Here is a 27,380-nt window from a genome sequence, read left to right as displayed (position 1 = left end):
GCTTTTATATACCGGCAGTCCTTGGGTTATGTCAGACTCGACTTACGTCATTTCATGGTTACGTCGCCATCTCCCATTTACAGTATTTATTTAAAAAAAAAGTTCCATCATTTCGACGTGTGTACATATGTGCTTTATGTTTTTTATTACTTATTTACCACAAGTAAAGGTCAGGAATTATCTTTCTTTTAAATTTTTTATTAAATCTTTAATGTTCAGAGTATTACCATTGTTCCTCTTTTTCCCCCCCATAGCTCCCCACCACCCGGTTCCCACCCCACCCCATGCCCTTACCCTCCCCGCCCACTGTCCTCATCCATAGGTGTACGATTTTTGTCCAGTCTCTTCCCGCACCCCCATACCTCTTCCCCATCGAGAATTGTCAGTCCACTCCCTTTCTATGCCTCTGATTTCTCTTATTTTCACCAGTTTGTTCTGTTCATCAGATTTTTTATTCACTTGATTTTTAGATTCACTTGATAGATATGTATTTATTGTTCATAATTTTTATCTTTACCTTTTTCTTCTTCTTCCTCTTCTTAAAGAATACCTTTCAGCATTTCATATAATACTGTGCTTAAGCACAAATTTGGTGGTGATGAACTCCTTTAGCTTTTTCTTATCTGTGAAGCTGTTTGTCTGACCTTCAATTCTAAATTATAGCTTTGCTGGGTAAAGTAATCTTGGTTGTAGGTTCTTGCTATTCATCACTTTGAGTATTTCTTGCCACTCCCTCCTGGCCTGCAAAGTTTCTGTTGAGAAATCAGCTAACAGTCGTATGGGTACTCCCTTGTAGGTAACTAACTGTTTTTCTCTTGCTGCTTTTAAGATTCTCTCTCTGTCTTTTGCCCTTGGCATTTTAATTATGATGTGTCTTGGTGTGGTCCTCTTTGGATTCCTCTTGATTGGGGTTCTCTGCGCTTCCTGGACTTGTAAGTCTATTTCTTTCCCCAGGTAGGGGAAGTTTTCTGTCATTATTTCTTCAAATAGGCTTTCAATATCTTGCTCTCTCTCTTCTTCTGGCACCCCCATAATTCGGATGTTGGTACGCTTGAAGTTGTCCCAGAGGCTCCTTGCACTATCTTCATATTTTTGGATTCTTTTTTCATTTTGCTTTTCCGGTTGGGTGTTTTTTGCTTCTTTGTATTTCAAATCTTTGACTTGATTCTTAGGATCCTCTAGTCTTCTGTTGGATCTCTGTATATTATTCTTTATTTCAGTCAGTGTGTGCTTAATTTCTTGTTGGTCCTTTTTCATATCTTTGAGGGTCTCACTAAATATCTCGGATGTTTCTAGAAGATTCTTGAGTAACCTTATAACTGTGGTTTTGAACTCTATATCCAGTATTTTGCTTTCATCCATTTCTTTCATTTGTGACTTGTTTCTTTGTCTCTGCATTTTGGCTGCTTCCCTGTGTTTGTTTCTATGTATTGGGTAGCTGCTAAGTCTCCTTGAGTTGATAGAGTGGCTTTCTGTGCTAGGTGTCCTATAGGGCCCGGTGGCTCAGCTTCCCCCGTCACCTGAGTTGGATGCCCTTGATGCACCCCTTTGTGGGTTGTGTGCACAGTCTTGTTGTAGTTAACCCTTGAGTGCTGTTGGTATCACTGGGCGGAATTGACCTCCAGGCCAATTGGCTGTGATGACCAGCTATGTCTACACTGGAAGATCTGTTGCACAGGAGACATCCTTATGGGGCAGGACTTGCTTCAGTGGGGCTTAGGTGCTCATTGAGTCTGCCCCGTGATTGTGTCTCTTCTGGGTCTGAGGAGTTGTAATCTGGATGGTCTCACTCTGACCACTGGGCACACTGGCTCTTGGATCTCCAAGGAGGTGCAAGGTCAGCCACTGTCTGGGGCCGCCCAGCAGGAGCTACAGAGAGATCTGCAGATTCCCCCTCTTTGTATGGGGTTTGGAGGTGCCCAGACGAGGCCCCGCTGTGAAACAAGGCAGGCTGCTGCTGCCGGGCCTTGGGCCTCTTTTGGAAGCTTTGGAGCTCTCTGACCCAGCTGCAGTTTGACAAGTTTTAGGTGAAAGAACAGGCCATTCATATGCAAAAGCTGATGCCCATGGCTTGGGTGGAGTTGTAAATTGGGTGGGGCAGGGACTCTAGGAATCACCAGGGTGGAGCAAACAGCTATGGCTGCCAGTCAGCCCTGAACCAGAGAAGTCCCTGGTCCTCTGCGTCCCATGTACCCGTGCAGGAACAATGATTGCTGCGAGCACCTCTGAGAGAAAGCCGCCTTCGCGTTCCTGTCCCGATGCCAGACAGTCCAGTTTCTCCCCATATGTGCCTGTGTCCCCCAGAGTCTCACCCGGAACAGGAGTTCAGAGCAAGCGGGAGCTTGTATCTCCCTCCTGGTTAAAAGAGCAGCACACCCAGGTGCCCCACTTTCCGCACCTCCGCACCTCCTACCAGTCTCCGTGTGCCTTCTTCACCTCTCCAGTTGTGGGACTTCCACTCAGCGAGGCTTCCCGCGGTTTTGGGGGGTCGTTGTTCTGCCATTTAGTTGTGGTGTTGATGTGGTTGTGAGAGGCAGCAGTACAGGTGCTTACCTATGCTGCCATCTTGGTTCTCTTCTCTTTTAAACTTTTTTTTACTGTTTCACTTCATTACTGCTGTGTATATGCTCCATGTGAGTGACGTAGGTGCTTATGTAGGTGGGTTCCGACTTATGGCGAAAATCACATTACATTGAACCATAAGAACGGATCTCTGACGTAACCTGAGAACTTACTGTATATAGATTGTAAGTTTAGTGGCCAATGAAATATCATTTAGGATCTAATAATAATTATGCTAATTTTTCCTGAAGAGGTTGCCTTTTATATTCAGAGTGGACAAAGGCTATAGAAACGAGGATATGCATTTATAACAAACTACCGTTTAGTGAGCCTTACCATGTGCTAGACACAGTAGCTAAATGAAGTGGCATTTTTATTTCTGTATTTTTCATATATGGAGAGTAGATAACTGGGCCCAAATCACAGAAGCTATAGATTGTTAGAGAGATTCAAACCTAGGATTTGGGGATAACAGACTTTAAGCTATACTCATGGTTTCCAAACCTGACTGCACATGTGCATCTCCTGGAGAGCTCTGACAGATACAGATACACACAGCCGTCCTTCTGGTTGTAGGCAATTCTGAGTCTCCCAGGTAGGGTAGGAGCACTGCCATTTTTCTTTTTATTAAATATATTTTTATTGATTTCAGAGAGAAAGGGAGAGGGAGAGGGAGAGGGAGAGGGAAAGAGAGATAGAAATACCAGTGATGAGAGAGAATCATTGATAGGCTGCTTCTTGCACACCCCACACTGGGGATTGAGCCCACAACCTGGACATATGCCTTGACTGGGAATCGAACCCTGACCTCCTGGTTTACAGGTTGACGCTCAACCACTGAGCTACACTGGCTGGGCAAAGGAGTACTGGCATTTTTAACCTGCCTGCGTAGCCATACCAACCAGCACCAGTGCAGCTGCAAGTGAGCCCACTGGGAGCAGTAGGGAGGTGACAGTACTCCCCACCTCCACTCTCACAACCAGTGCTCATTCATGCAGTGTTTATAGGTCACTTTTTATTTGTGCCAAGCATCCCCTGTCTGATTTCATTCGTGAAGTTACATAACTTTTTAATTGAGGTTTCAAGCTAATAAGCACCTACTCGCTCATTGCCTGTAGGTTTTGTTTTTCTTAAAGAGGCACACTGATGTGTGGGCCAGTAGGAAGTAGTGCTCCGGTTTGTAGCAGAGAGCGGGTCCGTGACAACAGCAGCAGCTCCAGACCCATGGCGAGTGGGCACTGAATACGGACCATGTGGAGGGTCAAGGTTGCACACAGTGAGCGCTGGAGCAGGATGCGAGCCCGGGACTGGCTGCAAGGCCATGCGCTTAGCCAGTACACATTCTGCCTCCTGCAGTAGGGTCACTGCACCAACTGGAGCGTCTACAGGCCTGGCCAGGAATGTGGCGCGTGTGGGAGAAAGAGGGCAGGTGGCCGTGAAGAGTGAGAAATGACGGGCACTGTGGTAAACTGAGCCGGCCAGGTGCTGTCATGTGGGCACTGTGGGTCCAGTGTGTCAAACAGAACAAAAAGATCCAGATTTTCGTGTAAAATCTTCTGACTTTTAAATGCTGGCCCCTAAGTACAGAATATTTAAAGCACCGCATGGAACACTTAGAGGCAGAATACCTATTGATTGGTGATGTTTTAAGTTGAAGAAAAGTTGAGGTTTTCAAATTTTGATGGCTTCAGTGTTCTCAAAAGGAGAAGGCAAGGTCTTTGAATATGGTTGTTCAGCATGATGTTGCCAGAGGTTTAAAAACAGTGGGGAAGCTCCAAACCCCATGTTTTATGGGGGGAAATACAATGGTGAGCAACATTAGGGGCCCCAGGAAACATTAAATAACAGATATTTGAGTGAGACTAGCCAGGTCAGTTTTATGAATTCTTCCTGATTTTTCTACCAGTGTCATTCAGTATAGGTCAGGAGGAAAAATGGACAAAAGAATGTGTTGAATGCACTGGTTTTTACGTTTACACTAGAGGCCCAGTGCACGAAATTCGTGCAAGAATAGGCCTTCCTTCTCCTGGCTGCCGGCACTGGCTTCCCTCTGGGACCTGGGACCCAGGACCCGGGCTTCTCTTGCAGTCCCAGCTTCGCCTGGAAGGTCGTCCAGAAGGATGTCTGGTCTAATTAGCATATTACACTTTTATTATTATAGATAAATGGCTATCTGGTTTTATAGTCTTTTCTCGAATATTTTCTAGTTTTTCTCAATGTAGAGGTAGTTGTGGGTAATACTATAACCATAAATATAAGTGTTCTGACCATTTTAATAAAAAATACATGATGAAAAAGATGAACTTGATTCTATTTCTACTATTTTTTTTCCTTGACAAAAATATTGCAATTTGGTTTTAGTTCTTGCTACGGTTTCCTAATACTTTTAGAACTTTTTGCTTTAGAAAACATTAAAATTGAAATGTTAAATTATTCTCAAGATAACTTTTCCTGTAAAATGATGGTTTTTGTAGATTTGTCAGCAAATGATAGAGAATAATAGTTTATGATTACACCCTCATGCACGCTCTTTCGCCTGTGTTGAATGTCGCTACAGTTTTCTGAGTTTCCAGACCCCATGTGGGGCTCCGACTATGTGCAGCTGTCCCGGTCGCCCGCTACTTCCGAGCAGAAGTGCAGCGCTGTGTCCTGGGCCGAGCTCGAGGCCATGGACTTACCCTCCTTCGAACCTGCCTTCCTGGTCCTCTGCCGGGTCCTCCTGAATGTCATCCACGAATGCCTCAAGTTGAGACTGGAGCAGAGACCTGCGGGAGAGCCGTCTCTCTTGAGTATTAAGCAGGTTTGTTTCAGAGACTGTTTACAAACATCTAGCAATCATTATATTACTCCACAGGCTTACGATTTTTATTTTGAGGATTTTTTCTGTAATTGTTGCAAATAGTGAAAACCGAGTAGTGTTTTCAAAGCTGCTCTTTGTAGGGTGATTAAAATGTTCTTTACATGCAGTCCTCAAATACAGGGTTGTGGTGCAGCCTTCCTATTATTCACTTCCTTGTCAAAAAGGATATAAAAGTAGGATGATGATATGACCTATATCCTATTAATATCAGTCTTTAAAGACTGAAAACTTAAAATTAGATATTTTAAGTTCTTTAAATTTAGTTTTTTCATTCCTTTTAAGCTACATGTAAACATCTAATTTCCTCAGGTTAATCTTGGGTTTGTTTGTGGATTAGTATAGTTTTTTGATAGTGAATGCCATAAACCCCTGTAGGTAAATTATGCTAAACTATTACAAAGGTCCCATGCTCTGTGGTAAGTACATTTGAATCTTTATTATGATTAAAAGGGATAAGATTTTTCTCTTCTATACCTTGTCTTATAATGTAAAGTAGTAGAAAAATATATCTTTCTATGGGTTTTATTTTCTATGTAAATTTCTTTGTAGGAGGGTATATTTTAGCAAACCAGTTTTTGTTTATGTGACATTTTCGCTCTGCGCCCATACTTTATTTTTACTGTTTTGTTCTCATCCAATTGAGACTAAGATATTGTGTAAGAATCTGGAAAATACCTTAGGTTTTTCAGAGGTAAGGGTTCGTTTGGGGAGGGGGTGTTGGAGTTCTTTGAGGATTCAAGTGGGAACTGAAAATTGATACCTAACCTGGTCAGGATGTGGGAGATGACGGAGCTGTGACTGTCCCCGCAGCTGGTCCGAGAGTGTAAGGAGGTGCTGAAGGGCGGCCTTCTAATGAAGCAGTACTACCAGTTCATGCTGCACGGCGTCCGGCACGGCCTGGAGAAGGCCGACTGCAACATGGACGCCTTCGAGGAGGACCTGCAGGAGATGCTGATGGTGAGGCACGGGGGCGTGGCCCCCAGGTCTGTCTGGCTGTGTGTGTGAGGGCTATTTTTTAACCGATTGTTTTATAGCCTATTCTACTTCACTGTTTCATTGTGGGTCTGTAGCAGATGGCCCCGAAATAGAATCATAGCCTGGTCGTATTTTATTGAGCCATCTGTCATCAGCTGTATCTCTAGTACCTCGGATGCCCGAGGGACCTTGCCCGGCTCTGGGTATACAGTTAACGAGTCCTACGAAACTCAGTCTGAAGAATTGGGCAAAATTGATAGTCCTCCCTGAGGAGGAAGTGCTGAGGTAGCCTTGTGCCGAGATGCCAGGAAGGGTTAGGATGGGACACCTACACTGGACGGTGAGGCAGCTGAGTCTTGAGGAGTCAGGAGTTACGTGAGGAACCTGGCACATGCACGGGATTGTAAACAACGTGAGCAGACTTACTTGCATTTCTTTCCAAAAAGAGCCCCTGGTCTCCTCACATGCATTGTACGTACCTGTGCTTTCTAACCGCTGGACTTTTGCTCATATTATTTCTTCCTGCTCAAAACGTCCCTTCTCTTTATTTTCCCACCTGAGACTTACTTTCAAGTTTTATTTTTTTCTAGAAAGCTTATTTGACAGTTTTAACCTTTAATGGGCTTTATCTAAACCTTCTTTGAACTCTCAGCAGTTATAATTACAACTGTACTACTTAATACATAATGACATAGCCAGTCTCTGTTCTCAGGTTCCCCTAATTAGACTGAAAGCTTTGCAAGCCACGGGCTATGCCTTGAAGTTCTTTTGTCTTCCGTAATGTCTGGTAGAGTCTCAATGTGCAGTAAATACATGTTAGATTCAATAGAGAGAGAGACACAGCTGATTGCATAATATGACAGGTTGATGAAATAATATAGAAAACAACCTTGCTGGTAGGTATATTGTTTTGCAATGCTTTCATCCTTGCTTGATGCCTCACTGTGCTGCCTCAGGATGGCTCCACCGTCCAGCTACCACCCCCTCTCTAGGCTGAGAGAAAAGAGAAGGGTGGACGGGAAAGTGTGCTTGCAGCTAAGTCCAGAGCAGGCGCTCCGGGGAGCCCTGCCCAGCAGCTGCCCCTGGTCCGCTGGCCAGGCTGGGCTTCACACACTCAGCGCCAGCCTCTTGAGTGGAAGGCGCGCAGAAGACGTGACTGGGAAGGGACTGGCCACATCCGCGGTGTTACGGAAATAATTTTGATTTTGAAATTGTTTCCTGGTTGTTTGGGAGAATACATAAAAGACCAGTACGTCTAAAATGTGGCTATGTTTTAAAGCACTGTGCTAGTATATTTCTTATGTCGGAAACGTCTTTATCATTGAAAATTTATGGTATAAAGCCATAAGCAAACTAATTTTTCTCTCTCTGTGGATGACTCAACAGAAGTTTAAAAAGAGAAAATGTGCTTTGCTTTGCCTAGGATTTAGTTTGAGCTTTGCTACTAATGATCTGTGTAAGGCACAATTTCCCTTCGTTTCTCTCCATCGTCTCACAGATGAAGAACTAGCAATTACCATGTTTTTAAAATTGTGCCCCAAAGAGTGCTAGATGCGTAAGTGCAGGGGCATGTTTTCAGAACTGGGGAAGCCCAGACCAAATCAGTGTTTTTATGAGGAAGGAAGGAGAGAGTGGCCTTTGGCTTGGCCGTCAGATTATGTTTACTTGAAGCTCACCAAAAACAGCAAAAGGAAGGAAGAGTAAAGAGAAACATTTCATGTTCAGTAAAGGAGGATACTGATCACAATATTCACCCCCCCACCCCCCACCCCCCAAAAAGACTATTACAATTATTTACTTTAACATTTAGACTAAAATGAGGGTGACCAGATATGGAGGGCCCATCCATTGATTAACTAGCGTTGTGAATGTAGGGGTGTGGACAGTCAGGAGAGAAGCAGGGTGTCCCCGTGAGGTCCTGTTGTAGATGGCATTCTGCAGGACAGACGGAGAAGGAGAGGGACACTTCTGTTGTCTGCAGCTCCCCCTCTGAGCAGGACGACTGCTGCCTGAGAGCCGGGTGGGAGGGTGAGGGCAGCAGTGATTGGCAAGAGGTGATGTGGACCAAATGTGACTTCGAGGGCTGCTCTGTGCTGGTCATCTCTGACTTGAAAACCGAGGGATGTGTGCGTGCAGGCCAAGGAAGGAACTTGGTGTTTGAGGCAGCAAGTCCATGTGGAAGCTGTCAACGTGCTAACTCATGCCCTGGCCTCAGAGGTAACCACGACAACACACAGAAGGTGTGATGTAGGAACATATGACAGATGTAAGGAACCATGTAAAGAGTTTAAAAGGTGTGATATTTGCCCGGCTGGTTTGGCTCAGTGGTTGTGTGTTCACCTATGAACCAGGAGGTCACAGTTCGAATCCCAGTCAGGGCACAAGCCCAGGTTGCGGGCTTGATCACCGGGGGGGGGGGGGGGGGGGGGGGGGGGGGGGGGGGCGGGGGCGGGACATGGAGGAGACAGCCAATCAGTGATTCTCTCTCATCATTGATGTTTCTGTCTCCCGTCCCTCTCCCTTCCTCTCTGAAATCAATAAAAGTATATTTGAAAAAGAAAAAGATTGATATTTGATAACAAGGTGTGATATTGTTAGAAGACACACAAGGGAGGGCCAGACACTCACAATTAGTGTTCCCAGAGTAGCAACATTCAGCCTTTTCCATCTCATGGCACATAACTAATTACTAAAATTCCACGGCACACCAAAGGCTGTGTTATATTTTTTGCTGATCTAACAAAAAATAATAGGTATCATTTTGATTCATTCACACTGGATGGCTATTGTTGTGTTGGCTGTTGTTATTTATTTATTTTTTTACAGTCTTAAGGGAGAATAGGTTAGTGCCCCTGTCTTAATAATCAGATATAGCATGTTTAAAAATTCTTGTGGTACACGGTTGACAATCACTGTTCTAGAAATCTCAAGGGCAAGCAAAGGAGCAGAGAGGGAGCTCCTGGGAGCTGCTCGCTTTCCGTGCTCGTTTAGAGAGGATGGTGGTAGACCCATGCTTGCAGGTTCCACACACACAGCTGGGCCCAGGACTGGAGACTGATGGTGCACAGCGTGGATGGATGAGGGCCCAGAGCACCCAAGATTCAACAGAAGACACGGCTCTCGAGATGAAGAAAAGACCTGAAACTTGCCTACTGATAGTTGTGATGGTCGCAGAAAACATGCGCTCCAGTGAGCCGAAGCCATAACCTGATGAAAATACAGGAATCCAAGACTAGAGGAGGCATCCTGTAAACCCCCAGCAAAGATAATAGTCATCAGGGCGGGAGGTGGGGACAGCCAGGTTGGGCTGGCATCATATTTCTTCATCCTGGCAACAGCGCAGGGGCAGTGCAGTGGTGTTGAACAGTTCTCAGGGAGAGAACGTGTGACCCAGATATTTTCTACGCAGTCAGCTTACCCTTTCGTAAAAGGATCGGTAGGCGGTGATTTTTTTGTGATAGACAATTATGAACCCGTCTTGAGAAAAACTCCTTGATAGTGAAACCCTACTAAGCAACAGGTAAGTCAAAATAAGAATTTAGGGATGGAAAAGCTTAATAGACTTATGTGACCATAAACCCCACTTCAAAAAAATTGGGTATTTTAGTTACAGATCATAATTTATATGTCATAAACCTTGAAAAATTATAGCACAAAAATCTGGATATTGGGAAGGGATGGTGAGAAGTGTGTTCATTTCCTGTCAAAAGGTAAGCTACTGTCTAAAGTTAAACAAGTGAAGATCCCCGCCTCCTGCAGGAGGAGTGTCTGCAGGATATTAATCATAACATTTCTGGTTGCTATTCTTTTTAATTTTTAAAACTTGATTGTACTTTTTTCTGCATTGTGAACATTTTAGTCATTTTCTCCGTAATTTGAAGGGATTGTGGATACAATGTTACACTGTGAGGGCTGAGCTACACAATTTAAGAGGAGTCCTCATGGTAGCACAGTGCCATGCCCAGCGGCCCTCTCCCATGGCTCTCTGATGCGTGGCTTTCATGTTGACAGTTGAACGTCGTGAGTTGCCAAAGTCTGTTCTCAAATACCACCCTTTACATTTTTGTATTTTAAGGTATATTTTGATTACATGAGAAGCTGGATCCAAATGCTACAGCAGTTACCTCAAGCATCCCACAGTTTAAAAAATCTGTTAGAAGAAGAATGGAATTTCACCAAAGAAATAACCCATTACATCCGAGGAGGAGAGGCCCAGGCTGGGAAACTTTTCTGGTAGGAACCCTGGTGCTCCCGAGGGCACCTGTCTGCCTTCCTCACTCCCACTCCCAGTCTGCTGCCCAGTTCCCTTCTGTGCCCTTGAGCGTTGAGTTCCTGTCCGTGTGACCCTCTCCCAAGCTCGTTAGCCCTGAGCAGTGGTTCCCACCCCCACCCCCACCCCCACCCCTTGGGGACAGTTGGCAATGTCTGGAAGCAGCTTTGATTGTAGGACTGGGAGGTTCCACTGACATCTAGTGAGCAGAGGCCAGAACCAAAGTTATTCTCCCCAAGTGTCAGTCTTGCAGTGGAGAAGTCCTGCCTTGGGTTCACGTGACCAGGAGCAGACTCTCAGCCTCTGAGGGGCCTGTGCGGCAGTCCTCGGGATGCTTGGCCCCGGAAGGACGCACCCCCAGCACTGCTTTGGGACTGTCATGCCGACGGCGGAATCCCTGCGAAGGGCATACGGTGGAGGGTTAGAAATGCAGACAGTAAGCCATCGGGGGAGTGGTCCCTGGTCTGTTGTTGTAGAAAGTGAATGTATCTTGAGTGCAGGTACCTGATGCGGATTCGGCGCATCAGTGGCCTGTGCTCAACACTGAGGTTCCCTCCCTGGGCTCCAGGCTGCTGCTGTTGGGGGCTGCCTTGCTCAGCTGCTCAGCAGCCATGTCACTGCTGTCTCCTTCCTGAGGGCCTTTGCACCAGCTCCTCGGCCTTCCCTCCCTGGGCCTTCCCTCCCTGGGCCTTCCCTCCCTGGGCCTTCCCTCCCTCGGCCTCCCCTCCCTGGGCCTCCCCTCCCTGGGCCTTCCCTCCCTGGGCCTCCCCTCCCTCGGCCTCCCCTCCCTGGGCCTTCCCTCCCTCGGCCTCCCCTCCCTCGGCCTCCCCTCCCTGGGCCTTCCCTCCCTGGGCCCTCCCTCCCTCGGCCTCCCCTCCCTGGGCCTTCCCTCCCTGGGCCTCCCCTCCCTGGGCCTCCCCTCCCTGGGCCTCCCCTCCCTGGGCCTTCCCTCCCTGGGCCCTCCCTCCCTTGGCCTCCCCTCCCTGGGCCTCCCCTCCCTGGGCCTTCCCTCCCTGGGCCTCCCCTCCCTGGGCCTCCCCTCCCTGGGCCTTCCCTCCCTGGGCCTCCCCTCCCTGGGCCTCCCCTCCCTGGGCCTCCCCTCCCTGGGCCTTCCCTCCCTGGGCCTCCCCTCCCTGGGCCTCCCCTCCCTGGGCCTCCCCTCCCTGGGCAGTCCTCAGGACCTCAGCTCCCACAGAGCGGTCTTCTCACCTCGAAGGTCATCGTTCGCAGCTCCACCGCCTCCATCTGTGCTCGGTATCTTGGAATCTGGCATGCACGCCTCTCCCCTAACCTCCAGTTTGTATCAAGTCTTCTCTGTGTTGTGTGTGAGCAGTGAGCGCGCTCCGTCTCAGAGGTCTCCAGTCCCTCAGCTGGGGGCCCCCTCTGTTGGGTGCTGTCCTGTGCAGATGGGCTCACCTCGGCAGCCTAAGGACACACTCCCTGCCATGGTCACCATCTCGCCATTCTTCCGCTCTCCTGTCATTCATTGCTTCTGTTTGCGTTATGTTTCCAGGCTGTCGAGCTCAGCAGAAGAAATTTTTTGAAAGGGTTACCGTTGTGTGTCACTGCCAGCCCATGCTGATTTCCCTGTGTGCGCCCTCATTCCCCTGCAGTGCTTTTGTCTTTATCTTTCACTTGACCTTGAAACTGCAGCGCAGCTTCTGGCCCTGTGCTCACGGTGTGCCTCCCGAGAAGCTCTGGGCCCTCCATTGCCCATGGGCCCGCCCCTTGGACTGTCGTGATCCTGGTTCTGATGCATCCCTTGTGTTGGCACGGCCTCTGCCTCATGTGCTGGGTCTCCCAGCCCTGACTGCTCTCATCTCTCACAGGCCCCTCACCCATGTGGCCGTCCCGCAGGAGCGGCCCAGACCCTCCGCTGCTCACGGCTCCCCGGTTCCGCTCAGCTGGGGCCTGATGTTTCCTGTTGCATTGTTGCCGCAGCTCGGAGCTCTCTAGTCTCTGCTGCCCCCTTCACCCCTTGTAGTTCCCTCAACACCATAGAGTGCCTTGTTAAGTGTGTGTCCGTCCGTTGTCTCCGGTGGCTCCCCTCTTACTCAGGAAAGGGAGAGCAGGTGCTTGCGGTGGCCAGTGAGGCTGCCAGTGCCTTTTCGTTAAGCCTCCTCCTCCTGACTGGGCCTACTGTGCAGTGCAGCGGCTCCCTCCCTGCCTCGCTCAGGCCGCGCAGGCTCCACGTCCCCCCTCAGCTGTCCCTCTGCTGGGATTGCTCTCCCTCAGCCATTTTCAAGACTCATGTGTCTGCTTCCTTTACATCTTTGTCCAGATTTAAAGTTGAAATTCCTACCCACAAGTCCTCCTTAGCTCTCTTTCCTCTTGTACTTCTCTCCATACCACGCTGACCTTTAATGCTCTGTAGTTTCCTTTTTATTCCTATTTGGTGGCGGGATAGTATCTGTTTTGGCCGCTGCTGTGTAGTATAGAACCGATACTCAGTGTTGGTGGCGTAAGTCCGTCCTGAGCACCCTTGTGCACTGCTGTGGCAGAGCCTGTTCCTCGTCGCTTCCCACTCAGGTGTGTGTCCAGCCATCCGCGGTCCTCCACACACAGGCCTGCGCTTTCCTGTCCTGCCCCCGCCAGCTCCTTTCAGGTGGACGGTTCACCCACAGCCGTGCCTCCTGCTTTACCTGTCTTCACGCTGGTGATCATGTTTCTTGTCCTCCCTGGACACTGACTGACCCCTCTCCCCGGCCATTCTGTTCTAACCCGCCCTGCCCGCGAGGCCCACTGACACCTCGCCTTCCTCCAGGTTCCACCTGCTCCTCTCATAGCTCCCCTCCCACTGACCGCCGGCCGCCCCTGGTGCTGGCCGCGCCCCGGCTGCTTTCTCTGACCAGGTCGTAAGCCTCTTCCTTGAGTGTCACAGCAGCCGAGCTGCTGTTGAACTTGTACTGCACTCAGGTTTATGTATGTACTTGCATTTGCCTTTAACCCTAGTATTTAGATTTCATACTCAGAGAGCACCATCAGCGAAATATATGTTTAATAACCATGAAGAGCTAATTGTGAGGGAAAATTTAAAAAACAGTTACATTTAAGGAATTCACTTTATTGCTTTATATTATCGTTTAGTTTATTAAGCTTTTTAAAAAATCTTGTCATAGATATATATTTAAGGTCATTTTATCATTTTGGACATTTAAGAGAAAAATAACATTTTTGAATAATTACACAGCTACTATGAAAGTAACCTAAAATTTTAAGGTTTATAATGAAAACCATGGTAATAGAAAAAGGTAGATACATGCCATAACCAGTGTTTACACGGTTTCACATTAATCATGAGTTTCTATTGAAAAACTCCCGGTCATTTTTCTAAATGGTTGAAACACGAGCTGGAACATGACCTCTCGGTCCCTCGTTTAGGAGCGGTAGTGCAATGAGCACGGTCTTCCCGGCTAACTCTTGTTGCTCTTTGTCCTCAGCGACATTGCAGGGATGCTGCTGAAATCCACGGGCAGCTTCCTGGAGGTCGGCCTGCAGGAGAGCTGTGCTGAGTTCTGGACCAGTGCTGATGACAGCAGTGCTTCGGATGAAATCAGGTGATGAAATCAGTCCAAATTGTTTTGCACTTTCTGAACTTGGTAGTAGACCTAGCGGGATTGACTTCTATGCTGTCTTTCATATGGTCTCTAGGGATGAGTCTGTGCCATTTCCTTTGGAAGTGAGTTCATGTAGCCTGGTAAAATGGTGTCCTTGGGGAAAGGAATAGGTAGTGTCAGTGGGTGAAATGAGTAGAGCAGAACCCCGCCCCCCCTCGCCGTGTTCTGGAATGTCCTCAGCTCAGGGAGGGTGCCCCTGTGGCCGTCCTTCAGCGCCTTTCATCGACCCTTGCTGCGTTGGTATTGTTTTCATGCTCAGCGTATCCCTTCTGTGGAACTTGAAGCTGAAGTGGGTGGAATCGTGGCTCACTCACCTATTGCATTTCGTCAGTTCCGTGCAGGTGGTATTTAGCTGAATCATGTGAAGTCGCTGTTTTATGGCCTGAACATCAGTCATGTAGCCATTGTGCAGCCCGCGATCAGTCAGGGTGTGCTAGGACACACCCTCCAGCCGTGCTCGGGGGAGTGGCTTCTGTAGAGCTGAAGTGTGTGCTCACCATCCGGAGTTGGTGCGAACGCAGTTTGGATTTCAGAGCCCTGGGCTGTCCTTATGCCACAGATACACAAAGTAGTGACCACCTGGATTCTCACCCGGGGGAATATTGAGTGGCTGAGAGGTGGGAGAATCCATTCGTAGGGCTTGCAGTTTTGAGAGCTAATAGGGAGGATTAAAACGAAAATGGGAACTCAAGCGCTAAGGTGTGAGCTAGTGCAGAGAATGACTCTCTGGTGGTTTTTTAGGGGTGCATCTGAACGTGGTTCAGGTGCAGTGGGCGCTGGGGCTGGCTTTTCCTGGGTCAGAGAGCCAATGGCGATAGACGGTCCATTCTCTTCCCAGTCACCACTCAGCACCGTGGGGCTGGCAGCCTGAACTCGGCTGGGGTGGGGGTCTTGGTCTGTACACAGGAGCATTGATAAACACCACATAAGACAGTGTTTTGGGTGAAGCCTGTCGTTAACCGTTTACTGGCTTACCTCTGGATATGTGCCTTTTTGTGTGCTTTTTTAAAATCCTTACCCAAGGCTATGGGGCTGTTTTATTGATTTTAGAGGGGGAGGACATCAATGTGAGAGAGAAACATCAACCCATTGCTTCCTGTATGCGTCCCAACCAGGGATCGAACCCTGGACCTTTCAGTGTACGGGACAATGCTCCAGGCAACTGACTCACCCGCCAGGGTTGGATATATGCCTTTTTAGTTAGATGATGAGCTGGGAGTTAAGAGCTTGTCTCAAACTCCAGGAAATTATTGTAATGAAGTCTTTAGAAAGTTGAGCTTACTGTTGTTTGAGGGTGATGGAGTGTACCCTACTTACTTAAAGAACACAGTGCTTTCTGGAAAATGGGGGAGAAAGCTCCTGAACATCTGGAATACGTTTCCATTTACAACGCCTCCAGTTGTATGACTGTGGTCTGGAACTTGCTTCATCTTCTCTCTGCATTTCCCCGGCTGTAGCTCCTGTGCCCTCACTGTCTCCATCCCCGCAGGCGGTCTGTGGTGGAGATCAGCCGGGCCCTCAAGGAGCTCTTCCACGAGGCCCGGGAGCGAGCCTCCAAGGCACTCGGCTTCGCCAAGATGCTGAGGAAGGTGAGTGCGCGGTCTCGGCTGGTTACTGTTACTTTCCTTCTTTTTTCTTACGTTTAAGAAAGCCAGCTCTAAAGAAGTGTCGTTGTGTCTGTGACCCTAGGACCTGGAAATAGCTGCCGAGTTCATCCTTTCAGCCCCCATTAGAGACCTTCTGGAGGTCCTGAGATCAAAGCAGTACGTCAAAGTAAGTAGCACACGTTACATGCCAAAGTAAGTAGTCACGTGTTACATGCCAAAGTAGTCACATGTTACATGCCAAAGTAAGTAGTCGTGTTACACATCAAAGTAAGTAGTCACGTGTTACACGTCAAAGTAGTCATGTGTTACATGCCAAAGTAGTCGTTTTACATGTCTAAGTAGTCACGTGTTACACGCCAAAGTAAGTAGTCGCGTGTTACACGTCAAAGTAAGTAGTTGCGTGTTACATGTCAACATAAGTAGTCTCGTGTTACATGCCAAAGTAAGTATTCTCATGGTATTATGTTAAAGTAAGTAGTCTGATGGTGTAATTGAAATATTTGTCTTTTTTACTTTTACTCCAGAACAGGAAAGCTTTTCTTAAAGGTCCAGAGAGTAAAACTTTTAGGCTTTGCCGGCCGCATGTTGACCCCAGTTATAGGACTGTTCATAATCTCCCCCAAATCAAGTTTTCCATACTTGACTTATTGACTTGTATTACAGATAAAATAATTAAATATTCAATATATTTTATTTTATTAAATTACACATACGTGTTTAACCCCTAGAGTGCCAGGGAGCGCGATCGCGCTCCTCCTGTCTTTTGCCAAAAGTGCCGGGAGCGCTATCATAATTTTTTTCCTAAACTGCTGTAAAATCAGCAAAAATGCTTAGGGAATTTTAGCATAGTTCCTAGGATATTGGTTGGCACTCAAAGGGTTAAAATAATGTATATACTATAATATGTTGAATTTAAATTAGTTGTTTTTTACCTTCACAATTCAGACTTTCTACGTAAATCTTTGACATCCTGGACGTCACTAGAGCCTCTTTTTGAGTTTTCATCTTTTCTCCCCTTTAGGTTCTTTGAGCTCTGACATTTGGAATCTGTGTGTGATATTGTTACTAGAAATTGTATTCCACCCACGTGTTTGTGACTTGTACGGCAGTCATGTGTGTTTCTTGTTAAAATGATCTTTAAAGGGCTCTTTAGGGTCCCTCCCCAGGAGTAGCTTGTGAACCTGCACTGACACTTTTGCCTTTTCACCGAGTCAGGTGACGTCCTGTTTGAGACGTCATCCGCACAGACTCAGGTTTCCTCGCCGGCCGCCCGGCCGCCCACCCCCAGCAGGCTTTGCTTCTGGGAGCGGCTTTGCTTAATAATGGCGTCACAGACCAGCACTGGTTGAGGCTGTCTCAGGCTGACCTTCCTCCTGAGGGGTCTTTCCTTTGCTGTTGAAACGGAGAAGGTAGAGGCTGCGCTGTGAGTGGACACAGCGTGAGGGTCTCCGCCAGTCAGTCACGGCCCCGTCACTGACCTGAGCCGCTTGTCCCCCATGGCTCTGGCTCATGCCTTTCCCACATTGCCTTCCTCAGGCCTGCTCGTCTTTTTAAGTAACATTAATTTATGGCATTTCTTAATTCAAGGAAAAACCTTCTTCAAATGGCTAAAATTTAACTTTATTTTTAGAGCTTTATTGAGGTAGAATTGGCATAGAAAAACTGCACCTACCTAGTGTATACACCATGGTGAGTTTGGACATAGAGACACTGTGCTGCCATCACCACAGTTAAGGTCATCAGGCTGTGGGTGGTCTCTGTTCCAGGTGCAGATTCCTGGCTTAGAGAACTTGCAGGTGTTTGTCCCAGACACTGTCGCCAAGGAGAAGGGTTTTATCCTGGCGTTACTTAACGCCGCCGCAGGAGGAAAGGACTGCTTAAAGGACACGGACTACGTGCTGCTGCTCGACACCCATCTCCTCCTCACCAAGCACAGCGACCCCGCGGGCGACAGCTGGGCCACGTGGGGGGCGCAGCCTGTGAAAATCGTGCCTCAGGTGGAGACGGTGGAGACCCTGAGAAGCATGCAGGTATGTCCCCTCCCAGGCCTCACACCGCCCGCCGCCTTCCCCTGACTTGAAGCAGCATTTCTTACTGAAGATACTTTTAGGAAAAATGAATCATTAGGGAATTTTGTAGCAATGCTTGTACTGAACTATTCCATCAAAATGTATAGGTATGTTAAATGACACTGGGATACTTGAGATATTTATACCTTTTCTGTTTCAGCCAGGTCATTAGCTCTGTATAGCCATGATCTACAAGGAATTGCCTTACAAGGAATTGTAGCTCCAGAAGTCCAAGTTCTCCAGGACCTCTGGTTTGCTGGCTGCTTGGTTTTTGTTTTTGTAGTGTAGGCTATCGCTTGCCTACCTAGCAGGGACCCCGTCGTCTATGTAACATGTTCACTAAAACCCTAAGACGCTCCCTCGTGTTCTCCGTATTCAGTGAGGGGCAGTGGTGGTGAGTGTCGTGTGCACCTGGAGCCCAGCCTGAGCAGAGCTGAGTCCCGCCTCCTGTCCCGTGACTCTGCAGACGGGTTCTTCCTCTGCTCTCCGTCTCCGGGAACGGTGCTCCGTCCACTCAGGTGTTCGAACCAGAGCCGGACAGTTACCATCAGTCCACAGCCCCAGGGAGCCCAGGCACTGCCAGTCAGTGACGCTCCTCCGCGTGCCGCCGTTCCCACGGTCAGGCCTCCTCTCTTTCCTGGACACGGCAGGGACCCCAACCGCCCTTCAGCTCCTCTGCTGCAGCCCTCACCTTCTCTCCCTACGCTGCTGCATTCGTTTGCTCTGGTACTTCCAGATGATCATTCTAATACGTACATCAGGTCACATCACAGATCTACTCACACTACTTAAAAAATAAAGATAATAAAGTCTGGTTTTTCACTGTTTCATACAAGGCCCTGAGCTCATCCCACTTTTATTTTTGTGTTTCCCACCTACAGTGCTGCTCCTACACACACGCACATGCACATGCACACATGCACACACACAGCACCCAGAGCGTGGAGTTCCCTGGAGTTCCGGGACATCATGTGACACCGTCCCCTGGGATTCTTCACACAGTGCTGAAGGTCCTGGCCGTCAGTGCCCACTGCAGCCCTTGCTCTTGGGAGCAGCTTTGCTGGACCGCAGCTTCCTCAGCAGGTGGCTGCTGGCCCGGGAACCCTGAGGTGGCACTGATTCCCGACGGGTTGACTGGAACTGGGAGGCAGGAACGGGGCCTGCTGTCAGCTGTGCTTGCCTTTCCTCGCAGGTGGAGAACCTTCTACTAGTTGTCATGCAGTCTGCACAGCTCCTCATCCAGAGGAAAGCCTTCCAGCAGTCCATCGAGGGGCTCCTGACGCTGCGCCAGGAGCAGACGTCCAGCCAGCCCATCATCGCCAAGGCTCTGCAGCAGCTCAAGGTATTCCCGTCAGCGCAGCCCTAGCCAGTTTATGTATATTTGGATGTCGCCCTGTAGCACAAGGGGTGTAACGGAATATTATCCAGTTGTCCTCCCATTTCCCCTCGGCGCAGTCCACACTTCCTCATGGCTAAGCCAAAGGGCTTCTGGATCTTTCCTGGAACTGTAGAAGGGATGGAAATATGAACAGTCACATGACTCATAATCGTCACGTGGTTGATAGTAGCAAAGGTGATACTGGAATTTAGGTCTCTTCATTCCTAGCCCAATGTTTTTGTTCCTTAGCGGCACTTACTGGAGGTACTCCAGGTCAGTGATGTATAGTCTAAGAGACTTGCTGACCTCATTTAACAGATAGGTCAGCCAAGATGACTAGACAGAGCCAGTGTGGACAGGCACACAGGCCTCAGAGTTCACCACCAGCCAGAGCCGTGCCTGCTCTTATTTCCTGTTTTCACCACTTTCTCTGTCGTACTCCATTTATCATCCTGGTCTTGTCCACCCTTCCCCCCCGGCCACCAGCTATGTCCTCTCCGTAGGCTGAGGCTTGGCTTCTGGTAGAAGCGGCACTGAGATGACAAGGAGTTCGATAAGCATGCGTTTCTCTCCAGCCCGCCCCGCCTGCCTCATCTTCCTCATTCCTCTGTGAACACCCCCTTCAGACGGTCACACCACTCTAATGCCAGGGCAGGGGCTTTGTCTTTTCTTGTAGTTTGAGCCAGTGAGAGTGTAAAACTACTTAAGACACTAATTATTCTTGAGCTGAAGGGATTCGTAGCCTAAGGACTGGAGCTGCCACACTGACCACAGAGGAGGGAGAGCCCGGCTCGTAGCATCCGGGAAGAGCCGGCACGGAGGCCTTCCGGCTTGGGGGCTTTCAGACACTGCACATTGAGAGGGCTCACAGAAGGAGCGTGCGGGCACCGGTCTGGGCCAGGCTGCGGGGTGCTCACTGGATGTCAGAGTCGGGTGTGTCTGCTCGGCTGGCTCCTGGTGCGTGCAGCGGGAGGCAGTGGCGCTAAGGCTGGGCAGGTCAGGCTGGGGAGAGAGCCTCGTTTTATTTTCTAAGCCTCGGGGAGTTGTTAGGATTTAGGAAGCAGAGTTTGGGGAAGGGGATGGTCTGGAGACCATGTGTACATAAGGGTGTGTTTCAAGGTGAGTGGGAAGGGAGCCTAATTTGGAGCACTATGGTCGTGTTGCTTAACGAGACAACAAGGCTTGAACTGTTGATGTCCTGGGCCTGTAATTGTTTGGGGAGCTTTCCTGTGCGCTGTGGGATGTTTCGCAGTATCCCTGACCTCTACCCAATAGATGCCAGTAGATTTTACTCCTCCTCCAGTTGTGACAACCAAAAATATCCCTAGCCATTGCCAGTGTTGCGTGGGGGGAGGGGATAAAATCTAGTTGAGAACCCTGAATTGGAGTGCAGGGGGGTGAGACGGATGGTATGACTTGGTAGCATTGTGGAGGTCATATAGAAATACACTGGGAGTTCACTCTGGAATTTGAGCAACCACCCAGGGGAAAACTACTGGCGGTTGACATGTAAAAATATTGATGCTGTAAGCATCTGTTCCAAGGCCGCATTGTCATTAGACGTTACCATTTTATGGATATGTCCCTCTTATATTTCATAAGATATCGAAGAACACTTAATACAGACAAAAATGAAAGTCATATAATTTCCTCTATTTTTGGTCAGTCCTTTTGACTAACCAAGAAAATGTGGCTGAGAATATTGCACTGGTTTATGTCTGTGATGATGAAAGAAACCTTCCACTAAAATGCGTAAGTGTTGTGCGGTCTGCTCCTTTTGGATTAATCATGGTCTGGGACTCTTCAGGGTGACGCCTTAGAGCTTTGCGACAGAATAAGTGGCGCCATTGACCGGGTGGACCACATGTTCGCTTCAGAATTTGATGCTGAAGTCGACGAATCGGAGTCTGTCACGCTGCAGCAGTACCACCGAGAGGCCGTGATTCAGGGCTACAACTTTGGGTTCGAGGTAGGTGCAGAGTAAGAAAAAAGACAGTGCAATCGGCAATTGCTTTGTACTTATAAGAAGTGTCATGAGTCTTGTATGCAAATCTGATTATTGATTGTAATCACAACTTAATCAAGAATGTCTTCTTATGCCATTGCTAAATGTTGGAAATACTGGTTTACTTTTAAACTGTCAGATAGTTGCCCAGGTTTTATTTTATGTGAACAGCTATCTACCTACATTTAAAAACCTTCTTTTAAGAGTTGTTTAATATCATAAGAGCACATTCTTAATTTAAACTATGAGTAAAACATTTGTGAAACTGCATTAAGGCATTATTTTCTAACTCTCCATGCTGTAAATTTTCATTGTATTTTTGTTTTAATTTATTTACTAGAGGCCCGATGCACAAAATTTGTGCGAGAGTAGGCCTTCCTTCCCCCGGCTGCTGGCACCAGCTTCTCTCTGGCACCCGGGACCCAGGCTTTCCTCTGGCCACTGGCAGGCACCCAGGCCCCGGGCTTCCCTCTGGCCGCCGGCAGGCACCCAGGACCCAGGCTTCCCTCTGGCCGCCAGCAGGCACCCAGGACCCAGGCTTTGTCTAGAAGGACGTCTGGTCTAATTAGCATATTATGCTTTTATTATTATAGATTTTTAAAGTATTTTGATTTCAGAGAGGAAGGAAGAGGGAGCAAGAGAGAGAAAGAGAAACATCCATGATGAGAGAGAATCATTGATCGGCTGCCTCCTGCACACCGCCTTCTGGGGATTGAGCCCGCAACTCGGGCATGTGCCTTTGCCTGGAATCGAACCCAGGACCCTTCAGTCTGCAGGCCAGTGCTCTATCCATTAAGCCAAACCAGCTAAGGCTGGATTTTTGTTTTTAGGAAAAAGTCGTTTTAAACAGATATGGTATTATAGTGTTTAGGTATTTGTATAATCATTTTCTTCTTAACTTTGATGTAAATGAAATCTTACAGTATCATAAAGAAGTTGTTCGTCTGATGTCTGGAGAGTTTAGACAGAAGATTGGAGACAAATATATAAGCTTTGCCCGGAAATGGATGAATTATGTCCTGACTAAGTGTGAGAGTGGGAGAGGCACCAGACCCAGGTAAGGACCAGGTAGGATGTGTCCGTCATAAGTTGTGTGGGATTGGTAGTACTTCTCCTTGTACTTCATATGGGCCTCTGGTCAGAGAACACAAAGGGAGCGTTTTGGACTCTGCAGTGATCAGTTGTGTGTGTCTATATTTTTGTCTGTTTTTAGTGTCCCAAGTGAGTTTTCTTTAAGGGAGTCCACATTGTCCCTGGACAGGCCTTCCTGATTGCTAATCTCTCCTCAGGAAAGTTAAGCCGGTTATTAGAACAAATGGAAAACAAATTGGTAACCAGTTACTTTGCTAAGAAGCCATATTGTCTTTCTTTCCCAAAACATGCTGTAAACATAGTCCCTGGCATTTATATAAAGACAGAAGATGTGTTTTGTCCTAGATAGTAATTTTCCAGTTACATCACTTTGCAGTGTTGTATAGACTAAAATTGCTATAGCATTTTCTTGGTTCTTTTGTGATTATTGACACTTTTCATTGCAGGTGGGCAACTCAAGGTTTTGACTTTCTGCAAGCCATTGAACCTGCCTTCATTTCAGCTTTACCAGAAGATGACTTCTTGGTATGGACTATTCTGAAGTTTTTTCTGTTAAAAAACAAACAAGTTGATCACTGTCTATTCTTGATTGTGTGTTTTTCATATTGAATAGTGATTTTAAAATATGTTTAACATAACTGTCATGACAAAGCTGAGAACGGAGTCGTTAAGGCGCTGAGTCGTTAGTGGCTACTCAGCAGCAGGACACCAGTGTGGCTCAGCAGCCACGCAGCGGGTTTGCAGTTGGCGCTTCTAAGTATTTGTCAGGTTCGTGTTTACTGACTGCTGACCTAGTTGCTGCTTTTTAGCAGTTTAATAAAGAACAAGGATTAGCTATTTCATTTCACTGTGTGTCATTTGAGAGCATGATATCAAATGTTAAATATTATCATTGTTATTCCGATAAATTCCATCAGATTAAAAAGATGTTCAAAATATAAATTTATTTAACTCCAAATAGCGGAGATGATTGCAGGTCCTCACTTGTGCACGTCGTTATTAAGGGCGCTGAGTGCACATCTGCTTTACTGATGAAAAGGGAATTGTATGACATTTTAAATTATGTACAGTATGTCGTTAATTCTTGTTCATACCCATTTTATTTTAAACTAACGTTGAGAACATTTACTAAGGATAGCATGTTCTTTTAAATATACCTAAAGCTTAATTTGTGCTAATTATCTAAGTGAGAGAGTATTCATTCTTTCTTCTCCTTTCCCATTTCCTGTGGGTGCTAGAGTTTACAAGCCTTGATGAACGAATGCATTGGCCACGTGATAGGAAAGCCGCACAGTCCTGTTACAGGTTTGTACCTTGGTAAGACGGCAGCTGCAGCGTTAATGCTCCACCCACTGGCTCCAGCAAGCGCCTCCCTCGTCGTCGCCTGCCTTTCCCGTGGTTAGAACATCTTTTTTTTTTTCAAAAATATTTTTTTATTGATTTTAGAGAGGAAGGGAGAGGAAGAGAGAAAAATATCATTGATGAGAGAGAATCATTGACTGGCTGCCTCCTGCACGCTCCCTACTGAGGATGAGCCTACAGCGCAGGCATATGCCCTTGACCGCAGGCCGATGCTCTATCCACTGAGCGACACCGGCCACGGCTAGAGCGTCTTTAAGAATATTCAGCAAAGGGACAACGAAAGTCAGAGTGACGTGTGCGCGCAGAGAACTCCCAGTGAGCGAGCGGTCTCCATCGGCAGGAAGATGAGCGTGCCCACACAGGCGTCAGGGCCTGCCCGCAGCACTGCTTTTGCTCACCCGCTCTCCCATCTGCTCTCCCCGGAGTCTTTTCTCTGGGAGGAGACTTGGAGGGAGGGGCTTTTGGGGCGAGGAGCCTTTCCTGTGGAGGTGGGCGAGTGTCAGGGGCCTGCCCGCCGTCATTGTTAACGGTTTTCTTCTCCACCACTTCCCTACGTACCCTTTTCCTGATAATCTAGTCTGTTCCTGTTGGTTTTACTAAAAAAAAAAAAAAAAAAAAAAAAAAAAAAATCAAGTTATGCTATAATATACTTTAATTACAGTTAATGTACAGCTTTACAATGTATGTTGAAGTTTTAAAATAAGTCTCAGAAAAGTTTGTGTCTAACCCCAGTCTTAAAATAGTAAATAAGAGCAAAACTATTTATATGTAATAAATACCCAAATAGGAAAACTTAGAAATTTTAAATAATTTGTTACACAAAATAAAGTAACTCATAAATGGTAACTTTATTGAGTAGCAGCTATATCTCAAAGGGTATTTGCTAGCTACAGAAAGGTTAGTAGACCCCATCCCCAGTTTTAATGTTTGGTTTCTTTATCTTTAAAATTTACTGAGTTTATTTATACCTCTTTTTCTCCCAAGGCTACTATGAAATGATAGTTATCATTTACTATTTGAATATTTTATATAAAACATACTATATTCTTATCAAACTTTGGTTAAGCATATTGTCATAAATGATTTCATGTCTCCTAAATTATTTCTCTAAGAATACATGACCAATAAATAATTCAGTAAAAATTACATCTCTAAAATATTTTATTATATAAGGAGTCATTTTCATTGTAGAAAATTACAATGTAGAAAATGTATGTAACAAATGTAGAAAATGTACATGTAGGAGAATTTTTAATGTAGAAAGATATTACAAATCCTCAGGCAATCGCTGTTAACGTGTGAGTCACTAATGGTTCACTCTGCCTCTCTCCAAACTATTGGCGGGACAGTTGGCTCATAGCTCCTGTGGGTTCCAGGTGTCCTCTGTCCTCGCAGCCACGGGGGAATGGTGGGGCGGCCCTGCCTGAGAGCCCGTGCCCGGGGCTGCTCATTGCCCCAGGAACCTCCCCTTCTAGTGCCTAAAAGTGGATGCTGACGAGGACTCGGTCCGATGGACACTGTCAACGGGAGTGTTCTACACGAGGCCGCAGTCACTGGTTTTAGGTTCTTTTATTCTTAGAAATTAATGAAAGTGAGAACACATGGGCTGTCATGTTCGTTGTTGTTGTCCCCCCCCCCCCCGGCCTGTCCCCCCCCCCCCCCCCCCCCCAGGCCGCCCGGTAGCTTAATGATAGCAACCCGGTACGTGACCTTCCTCATTTCTGTGCACGCACATGTTTCATTGCACAGCGTGTTCTAACGTACCTTTCTGCTCGTAACATCACACGGCATTTATAGGGGGGCTCGCTTGCCGTTCACTGTGTAAAATTTGGATTACATTGAGTGTTCTTTTGCTTTTCTTACCTGAAAGTTGTAGAAATTCCTGTGTCAACAGGTGTAGATCCAATTCATTCTTTTCAGTGGCCTCATTGTCCATTATGGACAAACTGAGTCTTTCCACCATTTCCTAGTGGACACTTGCTTTGTTAGTTTTTTTCCCCATGAAAAACATCTCAATAGTTCACCGCTAGTGAAATTGAGCATCTATTTATGTTTATTGGCCATTAGGACTTTCTTTTCAGTGAAATAACACACATTTGCATCAGTTAGGTATACTTAGTCTTAAATGTTTTGCTTCATCTGTGAAGCATGTTAAACTTGTTAGTAGACCCCAGTGTGTTTCAGCAGAATGCCTCTTACCTTCATAGGAAAATTTTGTAGTCATTTTTGACTCAGTAGTTACCAGTATGTTTGCAAATTAAAGATATCACCAACCGCACCAAATTATACTTGTTGCTTTTTTTCTTTTCACCTTTGCTACTGGTGATTTATTCCATTTATTGTTGTAGTAGTTGAGATGATGAACCAGGGGTGCAGATTTCCCCAATTTCTTAACAATTGCTTCATTCTTGTTTTGCAAGTTTTCCCTTCAGATCGCTCCATTTGGGTACTCCTGTCTTTCCTGTGTAATGCTATTAAAAGCACACAGACAAAACCCATGAAGGGGTAGTATTTTCATTTCGGATAAAACATTTAGAATGAAACACGTAGACTAAAATTGTTAACATATAAAGAGAAAGTATGACTTTAAAAAAAACTAAGGAGGGTTAAAACCAAGTTAAAAGTAAGGAGAGACCATGTTAGGGAGAAGTAGACAAAGTCTAACACGTCCATTTCTAGTTACATTTAGTTACTGGGAAAGTACAGTTGTCAGCATTTTTGTAATCACTAGGGAAGGTCAGTTCTTAAAATTTTTTGTTATTAAATTTTGTGTAAAATTTTACCTTCTACCAGACTGTTTAGAAGAGGAGAAAAAGAAAACCTGTTCTGAAAAAAAACAAACAAAAAAACATACCTCTTGGTTTGGCTTAAAGGAATGAGATAAAAGCCCTGGCACTCAGGAAAATGGCAGTGGCCGCCCACTCGGGACCTGCTGGGGTGTCCCACTGACCAGAGTCCTCTCCGAGTGCAGATGGCGTACGAGCCCTTTTCACTCGGGGATGCCGCACGTTGCCATCTGTCTGTAAAACAGGCTACATCGTTTGTTTTGCATAAGTTATGTGCATTTCATCCCGGGATTTAAAAAATGTTTTTGATGGAGGAAAGTTCGAATGTGTCATGTAACTAAAAGTGACATTTCCCACAATATTTGTATATAATACGACTTTCTTTTAGAAAGGGTTTATTTTGGTCACCAGCAAAATTAAGTCCCATCCTGGTTCATTTACTCGCCTGGTTGGCAGTTTTCTGTTGACCCCTTTAACATGTTGCATTTGTCGCCATTTTCATGGCAGCCATTCATCGGAACAGCCCCCGTCCTGTGAAGGTGCCGCGATGCCACAGCGACCCTCCTAACCCCCACCTCATCATCCCCACTCCGGAGGGATTCAGGTATTTGGTGCATTCTGGTCGTGTGCTTGGGGGGGCCCTTCTGCCGTGCATGCTAACACCTGAGAGCGCTGGCTGCTCACGCTTGCGCATACGGTTCTCAAAGCTCCTGTCGCGTTCTCTTGAAGACAATCCCAGCCTTAGCTGCAAAAGAAAGAGATTGCCAATTCAAAACCGACTCGGACCTTTCAAGATG

General features: G+C 46.8%; 2 protein-coding genes across 6 annotated transcripts in view; one reads left to right on the top strand and one right to left on the bottom strand.

Moving 5' to 3' along the window:
- PLG (plasminogen) overlaps positions 1-27,380 on the bottom strand; it is a 410,665-nt gene that overhangs the window by 115,942 nt on the left and 267,343 nt on the right. The window lies entirely within an intron of this gene.
- The window catches only part of MAP3K4 (mitogen-activated protein kinase kinase kinase 4), a 78,918-nt gene that overhangs the window by 34,560 nt on the left and 16,978 nt on the right, over positions 1-27,380 (top strand). For 2 of the 4 annotated variants that reach the window (XM_059699887.1, XM_059699890.1), the window contains exons 4-16: positions 5,120-5,362; positions 6,233-6,379; positions 10,473-10,630; positions 14,108-14,224; positions 15,774-15,873; positions 15,974-16,057; positions 17,658-17,921; positions 19,153-19,302; positions 21,146-21,307; positions 22,267-22,400; positions 22,882-22,960; positions 23,674-23,752; positions 27,091-27,187. In XM_059699887.1, coding sequence (XP_059555870.1) covers positions 5,120-5,362; positions 6,233-6,379; positions 10,473-10,630; positions 14,108-14,224; positions 15,774-15,873; positions 15,974-16,057; positions 17,658-17,921; positions 19,153-19,302; positions 21,146-21,307; positions 22,267-22,400; positions 22,882-22,960; positions 23,674-23,752; positions 27,091-27,187 — 1,814 coding nt within the window. The remainder of the gene's footprint in view (positions 1-5,119; positions 5,363-6,232; positions 6,380-10,472; positions 10,631-14,107; positions 14,225-15,773; positions 15,874-15,973; positions 16,058-17,657; positions 17,922-19,152; positions 19,303-21,145; positions 21,308-22,266; positions 22,401-22,881; positions 22,961-23,673; positions 23,753-27,090; positions 27,188-27,380) is intronic. The other 2 variants (XM_059699891.1, XM_059699888.1) reach the window with 1 other exon arrangement.

The sequence above is a fragment of the Myotis daubentonii genome, chromosome 6 (assembly GCF_963259705.1).
Source record: "Myotis daubentonii chromosome 6, mMyoDau2.1, whole genome shotgun sequence".
Classification (NCBI taxonomy): Eukaryota; Metazoa; Chordata; class Mammalia; order Chiroptera; family Vespertilionidae; genus Myotis; species Myotis daubentonii.
Note: the sequence above shows the minus strand (reverse complement) of the source record. Positions and strands in the feature narration are given on the sequence as shown.